Below are 15829 nucleotides of genomic sequence, written 5' to 3' on the forward strand. Positions count from 1 at the left end.
TTTTTTCCCTCTTTAATCTGGACATAAATTCCACAGGCAGGCTCTGTTGTCTTCCAAAGGTTATTTGGAGAGGAAACTATGGCTGGCCTTCCCTTCTAGCTCTAACATTCTTGGATATGGGTGGAAACACACTCAACTTCTTCCAAGAAAAAGACTCCCCTACTTCCATGGGGACCATTCCAATTGCTCAGACTTCCCTAAAGAATATGGAGTCTCTGCAGAGTAACAAGAATAGGTTTCATGCGTGTATCTTAATTTACACAGAAGAAAGAGTATTTTTCTTTATAATTACCCCATTGGGAGGCTGTATATCTAAAAGGGTAGCTCTTTTAGAGTTACCTTCATAGAGAGTTTAGGAAATGGGAAGAGATAGGAATAATCTAGAGTGATTACCCACCCACTTCAGCTATCAGATTTTGCTTTGAATCAAACATTCATTGATTGGTCTCCAAGTTCAGTCTCATAGTACCAAGTTTACCACCATTAATGATGTTTTAAAAAAATCAGAGCAGGTTCATATGTATTTGAGTGGTGGCAGGATTACTATAATGCTGGGAGGGTTCTGGAAGGGAATCACGCTACACGTGGAGCACGCTGAACTGGAAAGGATGAGTATTATTACAAACTGGGCCGGGGAACTCCTGGTGCTGCCCTGCCTTCACCCCACCCTCGTGTCCCAGTTCTCCAAGCCTGAGTTCACAGAATACCTACCCAAGTTTCTTTGATTGTTTTGACAGGAGAGAAACCTCTGAAACTGTATAAAATGCCAAAGATAACTTTTTTCTAAAGATCCTATTTTAAGTTTACACATGGATGGGGGCTATTTATTGGTGCAAGGCAAGAGAAAGCACAGGCACTAGGACCTGGGGCTTGTTGCCGCTAGTACGTCATCTGCTCTTACCTGTGGGGGCCTGCATGGCTGAGCTGGGGATGGTGGCAGCATCTTGGGGTACAGTGCTGGTGTCCGGTTCAGGGGTGCTGGTTGTTGGTGAGGTGGGTGGTGGGTTCAGCAAAGTCCGAGGTTTCCTCTGTCAAAATGGATGGGGAAAAGTTTGCTACCTGTGATAGGTAACTTGTCTTCTCATTCCGCTCTTCCTAGCAGTCAATTCACCCATGAAACAGAAGTATATTTGTAGGTGGGACTGTGTTTTATGTATGTTTTCCACACAGCATCTTGCCTAAAGCTGTATATACAGTAGATGCTTAGTAAAAATTTTCTGAATCTATGTACAAGGTTCTGGGCTTCTATACAACCAAAGCTTACTTAGTTCACTTTTTTTCATACTAGATTCAATATTATGATTTGAAGTTCTTTATTAGTTGGGCAGACAAATGCAAAAATGGGGGGGGGAAATGCTGTGGCTGAGGACTACTTTGATGTTGCTTTGTACTTTTTGTCTTTCTTGAAAAATGGAAATGAACCTTCCCCTAACTCTACAAACTACTTTCCTCTTCCTGCCTCTTCAGTTTATTACCTGCCATTTATTACCTTCAACCTTATACTGTAGTCATCTCTAACTATATTACTTCTCTAAAAACCCTGCAGTTTTACCTGGTCTACACCTTAATAATAATAAACCACCCCTTCTGCTTGAAATGCCCTTTCTTTTTTTTATCTTACAAATATCTGTTTATCCAGGAAGTATTTCTAGATTTCCTCTAGTTAAGGTCTCTTTGCTGCTCTCCCTGTACTTTGAATTGTTGCATTTGTCACAATTATTGTCACTATGTATTTATATCCTGGTGTACCTTGTTAGCCTGGGACTCTTGGGGAGTCTGCTTCTGAGTACCATTCCTAGCATGGTACTTGGCATATAGTAAGTGTCAGTGAGTGTTTTTCAATGAAGCATACAGTATAGAATACCAATAATGCAGAAGTAATAAAAATGATTTGAGAGACATCTAGTATCTTCCCTAAGCTGGTCAGGACAGTCTCTTGGGGAGAAAGATCTCAGAAGGTTCTTTCCAAAGTTTTCTAAAAGCCTTTCTGAATGCAAGGAAAACATAATCATCACCGAGGTACATAAATCCCTTTTTACTAAATGTCACATAGGATAGGTACACTTCTGGGAGCTGTATAAACCTGTTTGCCTTCTAGGAGCATATTCTCTAAAGAGATAGCACCAACAACAGCAAGCATATACTATAAGACGGCCTTGCCTGTGAAAGTAATCATAAAAACACTTATGAAACATGCAAAGCATACATGGGACATGGGCATCTCATATTTTTTGATATTACTAAAAGTAAAAACCCAAATAAGCAATGAGTCAGAGAGAAAAGGAAAACCAGTTTAACTTTACTGAGTTGTAGGGTCCCTGAAGGAATAATCCTGGTAAGTAAGGTGCCCAAATATTATAGAAGAAAGCAGAAAAATGAAATTATTTTTTTACCCATTGAGGTAGGTACAATTACATGTATTATATCTATTCATATATTACCTCATCTCCATTTTATTGGTGAGAAAACTAGGGCTTACAACCTTATTTATGGAAGCATTTTCAAAGTCACAAAGGTGGAGATGAGATATAAACCTAAGTATGTCGGGCTTCAAAGTCTATGTTCTAGTCACAAGACCACTTTGCTTCAGAAAGGAATAGAAGGGTTACGGGTTAAGGGGAAGGATATACACTTCTAGGAGCAAGCAAAAAGGACAGGAAGAAGAATTAGGGAGTCAAGTGCCAGGCCATAAAATACAAGATGAGAATTATTGTTTTCAAGAGTGTTGGAAAGAAAGAGGACTTTGGCTACCATGGTTAAGACTGCCCGCGAGCAGAGGCAATCATAGAATCATAGTTTTGAATGATCTTAAAGGCCATTTAATCCCCAACCATCCATCCATCCAATATTTCTACTTCACTGTCCCTGAAAACATCCCTCCCATATTGTCATCCAGTTCCTGCTGAAATACCTCTAGTGACAGGAGAGCACTACTTCCACTTTGGGAAAGATTTAACTGTTCCTTCTATGTTGAGACAATGCCTGTCTTCTTGAGTTTCTGCTTATTGGTTCTAGGTCTGTCATTGGAACCTCACAGACAAGATTTTTCTCTCTTTAATCTGACTGTCCTCAAGATGTTATCATATCATCAAAAGCACAACTTCTCTGGCCTTGAAATCTTAGGCCTTCAGCCTCTCCTCTACAACATGAGAATGAGAAGAGAATAATGGAAACAAAAATGAATCAGAACCTGGGTTAGGGGTTAGTGGTAGTAGGGCAGGAGCATTATGTGTTACACTCAAAGATCAGCATGTGGCATTGAGAATTTAAAGCCAATAAATAAGAGACAATCTCAACTGTAACATCACTAAAACCATCCATCTATCTGTTCTGCATACACTGAACATCTCCCAAGAGACTGAGATTTAAGGCACTGCAGGAGAAAGAAAGAAGAAAAAGATTAGGTTCTCGACCTTGAGGAGCTTGTATTCTAGAAGGACTGAAGTCAGCTGGGGGTAATAAACCAAACAAAACCAACCAACCAGCCAGCCAACCAACCAATCAACCCTAGGGAAGAACTTATGAGATTGGAATGGAATGCCCAAGAGAACTGCGTATCATCTCCATGTTAGAACTCAGGTAGTCTAGCTCAGGACAGAGCTGCAGAGGAATCCTCTGACAGTTAGGAACTGAATGGAGAAGGTGATGCCAAAGGAAGCCCTCAAGAAGTAGCTGAGAACTTTCTTAGGGAAGACATGCATGAAAAACTAGTTATGACTGTACTTTCAGGAACAGTGGTCAGTGAAGCTTGACTCAGCAGTCTTTTCCTACACTAGAGGTAAGTGTTATCTCCCTCAAGAAATATGAGAGTGAATATGTGGTAGAAGAGCAGCGACCTTGAAACTAGAAGACCTGGGGACCCATCTCTGTAGCCTTTGCTGTTTATTAGCTACGTGTACTTAGGGAAATCATTTCACATCTCTATGTCTCAATGTACTTAACTATTAAATAACATACACATTACTCATCTCCTAGAGTTTTGTGAAGATTATGTGACATGTATGTAATGGTGTCTGATACAGCGTCTGAAACTCAGTAGATATTCAATATTTTTTTTTCTTTTAAAGAAGAGGAAGGAATAGAAAAAGGACATTTATAGAGCCAATTTTCTCTTTCTGTTCACATGCCTGGATATCCACTCTAGGTAGGTTAGCAATTAGGAGCAGAGCCTTCCATCTATGGAAGACATTAGACTAGAATTCCTTCGATGTGAGTAACTTTCAAAGTCAAAATTTGTTTCTTATCCACACCATCCTATGTTTAATATTACGAACTCCCAGCTAAGTAGTTAAGTAGGGATGACACTCTAGGAGATTCCTCTTAAAAGCTTACACAAGGGAGTAAATAGGGCCAGACGTGCCCCTTTCCAAGATGGATGGATATGGATGAGTTACTCCTTTATAACCCTTTATCCCTCTCTGGGAAACCCATATTTTTACCTACCTTACTGCCAGGTTTGGGACCCCTCTTCTTTGGGAATTTCAAAGGTTCAGCTGACTTGGATGGGGTAGAGATGGGATGGGGGATTAGAGGCTTAGGTGTCCGGCCCCGCTTCTTTCCTGGTTTACGCCCCCTCTGTCCTGGTTGATGCTCTAATACAGTTTTGGTGCTGCTGTGGATGCTGGGCTTCTCAGTGTTCACATCAGATGCAGGATAGGGACTCTTTGGAATCACAACTGCAAGAAAAAGACTCATTCTATCACCCCCTCCTCCCATCTGCATTCCCATCCCAGCCCAAGAAGAAAAAAAGACTTGCTACTTCCACTTGGGTAGTTTTATCCCAAGAAACTTGTTTCCTGGCATCTGACCTAAATGTTAGAAAATCTCAGAGGAGAAGTGAATTTAGATTGGCTAGAATTGGAAGTTTTGATTATTTCTGGCAGATGCAGAAAAAATATTAAATTTTTCTCCCCAAGGCATCTAGTTAAAGTATATAAACAGAACCACAGACTTAGAGATGTAATAACTCTTAGAAGCCTACAATCCTTTCCTGCTAGGAATGAAGATCTGAGGCTCAGAAGAGGAAATGATGCCTTCCTCAGATTACACAGTGAGTTGGGATGAGGACTTATGTTTTGAAACTAGGCTCTTCAACCAAGTCAGGCATTTTCTACATCGATCTACCTAATGTTTTAGTGAGATTATTGCAGTGAAAGTAGTGAAACATATGGAAATACATACATCTGACAGCATCTCTCCTTACCTTAAAAATCTTTGCTTCATATTATCTTTAAGGTAGTTCAAATTCTGTATTCTGGTATCAAGGACTTTTGTGACTTTGCCCCTGCCTTGCTCTCCAGTTATATCTGATGTCATTTCCTGTCACCTGCCTCCATGTTCTGGACCCACTATTTTCTGAACACCAAGTCCTTCAGGTATGTGGTGTTCTCTATTCTTCCTGCTCAGGTATACATCAACACTCACTTTTCAACACTCAGCTCCGGGGCCAACTCTTATTGAGGCCTTGTCTGACTACACCCCAACTAAGTCAACCCTCTCCCAAATCATTCTGTAGACATCTATGTTAGAGTACTTTCAATTTTACTGTAATTATTCATCTTCTCCTTAAACTGAGAATTCTTCAAGGTAAAGGATATCTAATTCATTCTACAAATAACTATTGAGCACTTACTATAAGTTATACACTGTTCTAAGCCTTGGAGATAGATCAGTGAACAAAAACACAGTTGGAGCTCTGATGGAGCTTACCTTCTAGTGGGAAGACAGAACATAGACAAATAAATACACATATAATGTTAAGTGCTAGGTAAGTACTACGATTAAAACTAAAGCAAGGTAAGGGGATAGAGGGGTGAGGAAAGTCTTGTTTGAAGAGGTGACATTGCCACAAAGCTCCCAAATGAAATAAAGGCAAAAGATCTGAGGAAAGAGCCTTTCAAGTAGAGGGTACATAACAAGTGCAAAAATTCTGAGATGGGAACATGTTAGTGTGTTTGAGACAGAAAGGAGGTCAGTATGGCTGGAACTGAGTGAGCAAAGGTGAGAGTGGAGAGGAATTAGGTGAGAACGGGGGTAGCACTAAGATCGTGTAGGACTTTGTAAACTGTGAAAATGAACCTGAACTTATTCTAAGTATGAAGGGAAGCCACTGGAGGGTTTTGACAAGGGGAGCGGTAGGATATACTTAAAAGGAACATTCTGGCTGCTCTGGGAGGGGGGAGGGCGGTAGAAGAACTGGGGAGACTAGTTAAGAAAACTAATTATAGTGGGCAGGTAGAAGGTAATGTTTTTATGCTCCAGGTAGGATGTAATAGATTATGGCAAAAACTAGAAAAAGTCAGATAAATTATTGTGGAAAACACTGCAGTGTTGTAGAAATCACAAAGATTAGATGAACTGCAATTCCAGACCTGGAGGGAAGGGCTCCTGAGGTAGCTGACACTGTTTTCTTTTCTGAGGGCACTGGCCAATTGGCAGCATGAACTGAGCATTCGTCTTGGCCTGTGCAGAGGGGCTCTACTGGAGGGCAGAGAAATCGGAGAGGGTGTTGTGACAGATTGGAACTTGAGGAGCTCCATGTGTGTGGCCAATTTTCCCCAGGGGACATTTGCTGAGTTCTAAGCCTACACACTGGAACTGCGAAGCAGCTGAGAGCTTCTAAAAGGCAAAATGAAATCTCCCTTTTAAGAGACAAGGTTTTAAGAGACAAGGTCCCACTAGAAGGAGGATGTCTACTTCAAACACAGAGCTCATCTCCTCTTCGTGATATATGCCATATTTTGAAATTTTAAGAAAAGTGAGAGGTCAAAGAACTAAGCCCCAAACCTCTCAAAGGTAGGATGATCTCTTGCAGTTTTTTAAGGCTGAGGAGATGGAGACCTATTAGGTTGTCAATCAAGAGCTCAAGCGGCCCATGTCCAAAGGAACAGGGATATTTTCACTGGGTACAGAACTCTATGTTGGCAGTTTACATATTTTAGCCCTTTAAGGACTATATAGATGCGTATGTGCGTGTGCATGCGTGTGTGTGTGTGTGTGTGTGTGTCTGCCAACCTAGAGTTCTATACCCAGTGAAAATATATTCCAAAAATGAAGGTGTATTAATATTTACAGACAAATCAAGGCTGAGAGAATTTGTCACCAGCAGATTTAAACTGCAGGAAATAGAAAGGAAGTTCTTCAGGCTAAAGGAAAGTAATCCCAGACGGAATGATGGAACTGCAGGAAGGAATGAAGAACATAAGAAAGGGTAAATATGGGGGTAAATACAAAAGAGTATTGACTATTTAGAACAAGAATTTCAAAAAATAGCCTGCTGGGTTTGTAATATATGTATTAGTAAATTATATGAAGTAATAGCATAAGGGATGGAAGTATGCGGTAAATGGTGCCAAACTTTGTTAAAAGTTTTACATTATTTGGGGAGTGATTAACAGTGCTTATTTGAGGTAGACTTTAATATTAGGTTGGTGCAATAGTAATTGCAGTTTGAAAGGTTAAAAATAATTGCAAAAACCGCAATTACTTTTGCACCAACTTAATAAGTCCAGGATGACTATTTAAAATGAATTAAAAGAATTACACAAGAATGTATCACTAAAAGCTAAGGAGAGAAAAATAAAATAATACAACACATTTAATCTAAAAGAAGGGAAGAAAGAAGGAATAAAGACATGAGGAAGAACTCAGACAAAGACAAAACAAAAAGGAAAATGCAAAATGGTAGACTGAAATCCAAATAAATAATTACATTAAATACAAGTGGATTAAATAAAATAATTAATAGGAAAAAATTACAATACCAGGCCAAAAAAAAGTACCCCAAGTCCCAAGTATATCTATTTATAAGAGGGTCTTGAAAAAGAAGGACACTTGAAATATAAGGACATAGGAAGATAAAAACAAACAGATGGAAAAACATACACCCTGTAAACATTAACCTAAGGAGAGATCATGTGGTTATATTAATATCAGACGAGGCAGTCTTTAAGGAAAGGAGTATAACTAGACTAAACAGGAAAATTTCAGCAAGATAAAATACAGTCATGTGCCACTTAACAACAGGGAGACATTCCGAGAAATGTGTCGTTAGATTTCATTGTTCTGCAAACATGACAGAGTGTACTTATACAAACCTATTGCTCCTAGGCTACAAACTTGTACAGCATGTTACTCTAATGAATATTGTAGGTAGTTGTAACACAATGGTAAGTATTTGTGTATCTCAACATATCTAGACATGAGTAATGTGTGAGTAATGTGTTGTGCTCTGATGTTACGATGGCTATGACGTTAGTAGGTGATAGAGGAGTTTTTCAGCTCCATTATAATCCTATGGGTCCATTGTTGAGTGAAACAATGATATGGGGTGCATGACTGTAGTCAATTCAAAAGGAAGCAATAATAACCTTAAATTCCTATGTACCTAATAACACAAAATATATAAGTAGAAATTTAAAGAACTGAAAGGAGAAATAGACAATTACAAAATTAAAAGCTGGAGATTTTAACATGTCTCTCTCAGTAATTGATAGGTGAAGAAGCTGAAAAAAATAAATAAAGATAGGAAAGATTTGAATAACAACCAACTAATAACATAAATAACTAAATACTCTATCAACCTAATTGACACATATAGGACACTACACCCCATCAATGTAGAATACATATTTTTTTCAAATGCTAATGGAACATGTGGGGCAAAAAAGCAATCCTCAATAAGGTTCAAAGAACTGAAATTATACAGAATATGTTTTCTATCCACAGTGGAATTTAAATAGAAATCAACAACAGAAAATTAATTAGAAAAACCCCAAATGCTAAGAAATTAAGTGACATATACTTGTACATAACTCAAATGTCAAATAAATTAAAATAGAAATTAGAAAAATTTTGGAATTTAAAATTCATAAAAATATGACATATGCAAATGTGTGAAGTTTAGCTAAAGTAGTGCTCAGAGGGGAAATTTATAGCTCTAAATGCTTATATTAGAAGAGAAGGAAGGTTAAATATCAATGATCTTATATTTTAAAAAGCTAGGAAAAGTGCATCAAACTAAACTCAAAGAAAGTAAAAGAGAATAATAGATATGAGTGAATAAGTCAGTGAAAAAAGAAAGCAGACATATAATAGTGAAAATTAACAAAGTCAAAGTTCTTTGAAAAGATAACCTTTTAACAAGCCTGATCTAAATATAAAGAAAATACAATCTACGAATATCAAGAATAAAAAATATCCTTTAGACATTAAGAAGACAATAACAGGATATTACAAATAACTTCACATAAATAAATTTGAAAATTTAGATAAAATGGCCAACTTCCTTGAAAAACACAAAATATTAAAATGGACACAAGAAAAAACAGAATATGAAGAACCCTATATGTAATAAAGAAATTGCAATGAAAACCCTTCTGCAAAGAAAATTCCAGATGCAGATGGCTTCACTGGTGTACTCTAGCAAATGTTTAAAGAAGAAAGAAATAGTAACAAGGGGTCCAAAACCCCTCTAGATAAACAGAAGAGGAGGGAACACTCCCCAACTCATTTTATGAGGACAATGTAACCCTTCCACCAAAATATGACAAAGATATTACAAGGAAACAAAACTATAAACCAGGGGTGTCCAAACTGCGGCCCGCTGGCCCTTGGTGAAAAACGTTGAAAAAAGTTTGGACACCCCTTCTATAAACTAATGTCCTCATGAACATAGATGCAAAAATCCTTAACAAAATATTAGCAAAATGAATCCAGTAATATATAAAAAGGATAATTAATGTACTATGACTAAGTGGGTTTTATCTTAGGAATACAGAGGTGTTTAACAATAGAAAAAAAAATCAGCTGAACTCATTACATTAACAAAATAAAGAAGAAAACACATATATCATCTCAACAGATGCAGAACAAGCATTTGACAAAATTCAACACCTATTCACGTTAAAAACTATTAGTAAACTAGGAATAGAAGGGAATTTTCTTATAGAAAATGGCATCTATAAAAAAAATCTATAGCTAACAGCATAGTTAATGATGAAATATCGAAGATTTTTTTTTACTGAATTATGGAACAAAACAAAAATATCCATTATCACCACTTGTATTCATCACTGTACTGGAGGCAAATGTAGTAAGGAAAGAGAAAGAAATAAAAGCTATAAAGGTAGATTGTAAAGAAGTATTATTTGCACATGACTTGATCTTTTATATAAACCACCCCCTCTCACCTATGGAATCTATTAAAATAAAAAAAATGAGTTTTGAAAGGTCACTAGATGGAATTTAATACAAAAAAATCTATTGTATTTCTATATATATCAATTAGAAAATAAATGTAAAAAACCCAAAATCAAATATTCAGTGAAAGATGTGCAAGACATTTACACTAAAAAGTATAAAACATTCTGAGAGAAATCCAAGAAGTTCTAGATACCTGGCCATGAAAGGATATATCACATTCATGGCTTGGAAAACTCAATACTGTTAAGCTCTCAATTCTCATCAAATTGATCTATAAAGAGCCAATGGAATTTCAATCAAAATCCAAGCAGATTCTTTTAAATGTGTGAATATGTCTGTAAATTGACAAGTTAATTCTAACTTTTATTAGGAAATGCAAAGGCTCTAGAATAGCCAAGTCAATTTTGGTGAATAACAGCAAAGCTCATATCAAGACTCATTAAAAAGTTATAGTAATTAAGACATGTTTATTGGTGTCAGAATAGAAATGGATCCATGGAGCAAAACAGAGTCCAGACATAGAGCCACGTATGTACAGTCATCTGGTTTATAATAAAGGTGCCCCTTTAATCCTGTGTGTGTGCGTATATGTGGAGAAAACATAGTCTCGCCAATAAAATGTGATGAGTCAAACAAATATCCATATGGAAAAAAGATGAGACCTGAACCCTCCACTTCACACCAGACACAAAAAATTAATGTGAAAGGTAAAACATTAAACTTCTAGACGAACATAGAGGGGAATATCTTCAAAACTTTGGGGTAAACAAAGATTTATTAAACAGGACACATAAAGCATTAATTATAAAAGACTGACATCTATGCCTTCATTAAAATAAAAAAAATTCTATTCATCAAAAGACAATATTAAGAAAAAAAAATCTAGAGTGGGAAAAGATATACAAAACACATACATCAGAAAAGTAACATCCAGAATATATTTAAAAATTCCTAAAAATCTGTAATAGAAACATGGACAATCCAATTTAAAAAATGAGTAAGACTCGAAGAGCCATGTCATAAAAATGAATATACAAATAGCCAATAAAAATATGAAAATTTGCTGAACATTATCAGTTATCAGAAAAGTGCAAATTAAAAATATGTAGATGATATAGTATAGAAATGTATACTTGAAACCTATATAATTTTACTAAGCAGTGTCACTCTAATAAATTTAATTTTAAAAAATCTAAAAGAAAACAGGAAAAACAGAAGAGGAGGAAAAAAATACGAGACTTTACATCTTCACCAAAACTGCTAAAATTAAAAGAAGTGATAATACCTAATATGGTGAGGAATACGAAGCAACCAGAACGCTTGTACATTGCTGGTGTGTAAATCACTTCAAAAAACTGCTTAGCTTTATATCCTAGCACCCAACAATTCCACTCCTTGGTATATGCCCGAGAGAAAGGAGTGGTATGACTACCAAAAGATAGGTACTAGAATGTTCACAGTAGCATTTTTTCAGAAGACTCCCCGGGGGGCATAACAGGCATTATCTAATAAATCTGAAGGTGTACATACCCTATGATTCAATCTTAGGAGTAAACTCCAGAAAAATTCTTGAACATGGACACTAAGATACGTGTAAACAAATGCTCACAGCATGTTATCTGTAGTAACTTAAAACTTGAAATGACACAAATGGCCATTATTGGTAAAATGGATTTTTTAAATGTTATGTAGTTAGTTGTTTTCAGAGAATGGTCTGGGAACCCTTGGGTGTCCTTGAAATCCTTTTGAGGGTCTGTAAGGTGCAAACCATTTTCATGATACTAAAACATTATTTGCCTTTTTCACTCTCATTCTCTCACAGTGGGGTTTTCCAGAGGCTACATGTGAGATATGGAATGTATGCTTGTATATTATTGTTTTAAAAGCTTCTAAGTTTTAATTTCTAATACAGTGATATGGATAACCCACATAAATAAAGGCTCTTTGGGGTTGTTAAGGATATTGAAGTTTCCTGATACCGAAAGGTTTGAGAACCACTGATCCATAATTATAACCACTTCCTTGCCCTTCCTTTTCTAACACATTTGCCTAGAAAAAAACCCAATCCAACCCTCTGCTTATTCCATGCCTAAGCCTGAATAACTAAACATGCCAAATGATTAACTGATTACTATAAACCCTAAGACTGCCTCATATATCTTCAGTAACAGATCATGACATCTGAGCAGGGTAGATAGGTAAGTGATTTACTTTGGAATTTCTGCCATTATACGAGAAGGTGCTGCGTTCTTAGATGGTATCTAGCACATGTTTGTAGACTAAAAAAAGGAAAAAGATATAAGAGAAGAACTGAGCAGGGCTTTACTTGGCCTTCTAATGTCAGAAAAAATATATTTTTCCTTCACTTCTCCCTTAAGGATGGACATAAAAGTCCATTATGCCAACCAGCAAACAAGTTGCTGTCTCTGGCCTGAAAGATCTGGACAGAAGCTAACCAGTTAAACTTAACAGTTCTGAAAAATCAGGGCACACAGGTCATGTGTTAAGTAGCTAGCATGGAAATTAAGCTTCATACTAATTTAAAAGCTTCTTAATAATGTATTTCTTAAGCTACCCTGAGGGATTCCAAGATTTGGAAGTTCTTCCCACCAGGAAGCCCTGTCCTGCCATATCCTAACTTAATTATCCTAGTTGAAAAAAAAAAAAAGGGTAATGTCAGGGGACCAGGGATCTAATTTTAGTTCTGTCCCTTATAGTGTGATCTTGAGTTTGTCATTTAAACACAATCATTTTTTTATTTTTCCAAACGTAAATAGTTAAATAATTTAATGACTGTCCTACTTCAGAGAAAGATGAAAGATCAGAATATTCCCCAACACATTTTGGTGCTACTAAGGTAGACAGAATTATGCCTTTAATCAACAATACTTTGTCAAAATGCTTATACAAGTAAAAAGACTTGGAGGAGAGACTGTGCAAGGGAAGGGCAGAGGACAAGGAAGACAGGCAAGCAAGACTTGTCAGGCAAGGTTTCATAGTAAGTGACATTTTAACTAATCTTGAAGAATGAATGGATCTTGCATTAGGAAAAATGCAAGGGGGAGGATGAGTAAGGTTACTTCAGACAGAGGAGAAAGTAGGTAGAAAGGTGTGGAGCTGCAAAAAAGCATGGTTATATGAGGACCTGTGGGTACTTCTGTGTAGCTTAAGTCCATAAGAAGGAGACAGAGGTAAGGCTAGAGAGAGATGCTGGAGTCAGCTTGAGAAGAGTCCATGCATATTACATTTAAGGAACCTGCCAGCTCTCATACACAAAGACTCTGCCAAGAGACATAGGGTGGGTACTATGGTCCTACACATGGAAACTGGCATGGTGAGGTTCACTGTAAAGGCAGCACAGCTACGGCAGGGTTGCAGCATGTGAGTGTGTACAACTGGTCTCCCCTCCCTGACAAACAGCTGATCTGTGCACATATGTGTGTGTCTAATCCTTATTTTCTTGACTATAACAATGATCAATAATGTCACTAAAAGGCAGACAGAAACTGTTATGACCAAGAATGGAGAAAGTAAGTAGTTTACACAAGGATGCCCTCTAATGATGGAGTTAATTTTGTTTAAAAGGAACTGGCATGTACTGAGCACCTCCTATGAAAGAGGTGCTATACTATTTGCAATGGCAGTGTTTACAATCATCATTGCCAATAAAATTTACTAGGGTGCATAAAAAGCAGTACATACTGGCAGTTAAAACAATGGGCTTTGAAGTCTTGCCTATGAAGCATATATAATTATCTCTAACAGATGAGGCGACTGTAACTCGAGTAACTTGGCCAAGGTCACGTAAGTAACAAGGCAAGGTTGGAATTTCAATCTAGCATGCCTAACTCCAAAGTCCTTGTTCTTCCCATCATAACGTAGAGTTTTCCTCTTATTAACTCAAATTCATTCATTCACTCATTTGGTCATTCATTCATCCAACAAACATTCTGTATTGAGACTATATCATGTGGTAGGCTCTCTAGTATGAATCAGAGGTATAAATAAATAAAAAAGGTCATCTCAGATGGTGATAAGTGCAATGAAGAAAATAAAACAGAGCAATGTGATAATCATTGAGGGATGGTCAAAAAAGGCTCTTTGAGAAGGTGACACTGGCGCTGAGACGGGATGACAAGAAGGGATTGGACATGGAGGATCTAGGGCAAAGGAGACGGCAGGTGTAAAGGCCCTAAGAAAATAATGAGCTTGACTCGTTTAAGAAACAAAAGGAAGGCCAGAGAGACTGTCGCAGGGTGAATAGAGGAAATATAATGGCACAAGATGAAGTCAGAAAAGCGGGAGGGCCAGGCTTTCGGGATGATGGTGTGGACGTGATCTAATTTACTTTGGAAAAAAAGCACACTGGATACTGTGTGGAGAATGGATTATAGGAAGGCAAGAATGGAAGCAGAGACATGAGTTAGGGTAAGAAAACAATGAGGAGCCTAAGAAATTGAAAAAGAAGCAAAACACTACCTATTTGCAGATGACATGATGTATAATACCTGGAAAGCTCTAGACATGTGACATCTAATAGACTAAGTACTAGTCACATACAGCTAATTTGAGCACTTTGAATGCAACTAGTTTAAACTGAGATGTGTTGTAAGTGTAAAATACACACTGGATTATGAAGATTTAGTGGGAAAAAAAGAATGTAGAATATTTCATTAATATTGCTTTATACTGACTACATACTAAAATGGTAATATTTTGGATATTATGGATTAAATAAAACGTACTGTTAAAATTAATTTTATCTGATTCTCTTTACTTTTTTAAATGTCACTAACTAGAAAATTTTACATTACAATATACCTCAAATTATATTTCTATTGGACAGTGCTTCTCTAGAGAATTTATGAAAAAGTTAGCTCAGAAAGTGAAAGAAATCAGCAATTGTAACAAGATATATAGCTAACATGCAAAACTCAATAGCTTTCATATACTCAAGTAATATCCAGTTAGAGGATGTAATGGAAGGGAAAACCCTGTTTACAACATTATCTAGAAATAAGAAGTATTTAGAAATAAAGATAACAAGAAATACGCAAAATTTATAATGAAAAAAATTACTACTGGAAGACATAAAAGTGGACTTAAACAGATAAAAAGGCATCCTTTGTATATCTGTCACCAAGTTATTAGTTCTTGCTAAATTAATTTACAAATTTAATGCAATCAATAAAAACATCAAGAAACCTTTTTTTTTCGTCCTTCTGGAGCTAGACAAGTTGATATTAAATTCATATGACAACAACCCCCATGAACACCTGAAACTAATAATAAAAAGAAAAAAACCATGAATATAGTTAAGAAAGTAATGAAAAGGAAGAACTATGAGAGGGGACGAGGCTTATCAGATATTGTAACAAACTATAAAGGTTCTATAATCTACGTGAGGGGTAGAAGAGCAGAGTAGATTGGAGAGGGTTAGAAAGACAAAGGACAAGAGAAAAGCATGCAAGGCGCTCCAGTGGCAAACAATATTTGTGACCCTGATAGTTCTGGGACCCAGAATCACTGTTCTAGTAGAAGACACAGCGAGTGGGAATCCTGTCCTAAGACTGAGGGGCCCACTGGAGACTCTGAAGAGAGCAGACAGGCTGCGGTCCTGCCCCCC

The 15829-nt window shown here is 36.9% G+C and overlaps 1 protein-coding gene across 13 annotated transcripts in view; it reads right to left on the reverse strand.

Moving 5' to 3' along the window:
• Positions 1–15829, reverse strand: part of SCMH1 (Scm polycomb group protein homolog 1) — a 145173-nt gene that overhangs the window by 33544 nt on the left and 95800 nt on the right. For 12 of the 13 annotated variants that reach the window (XM_074334515.1, XM_019737138.2, XM_019737137.2 and 9 more), the window contains 2 exons: positions 4444–4676; positions 902–1028 (listed from right to left, as the gene is read on the reverse strand). The exons of the other annotated variant lie outside the window; for it this stretch is intronic. In XM_074334515.1, coding sequence (XP_074190616.1) covers positions 902–1028; positions 4444–4676 — 360 coding nt within the window. The remainder of the gene's footprint in view (positions 1–901; positions 1029–4443; positions 4677–15829) is intronic. 13 annotated transcript variants of the gene reach the window in all.

The sequence above is a fragment of the Rhinolophus sinicus genome, linkage group LG06, assembly GCF_036562045.2.
Source record: "Rhinolophus sinicus isolate RSC01 linkage group LG06, ASM3656204v1, whole genome shotgun sequence".
NCBI classification, from domain to species: domain Eukaryota; kingdom Metazoa; phylum Chordata; class Mammalia; order Chiroptera; family Rhinolophidae; genus Rhinolophus; species Rhinolophus sinicus.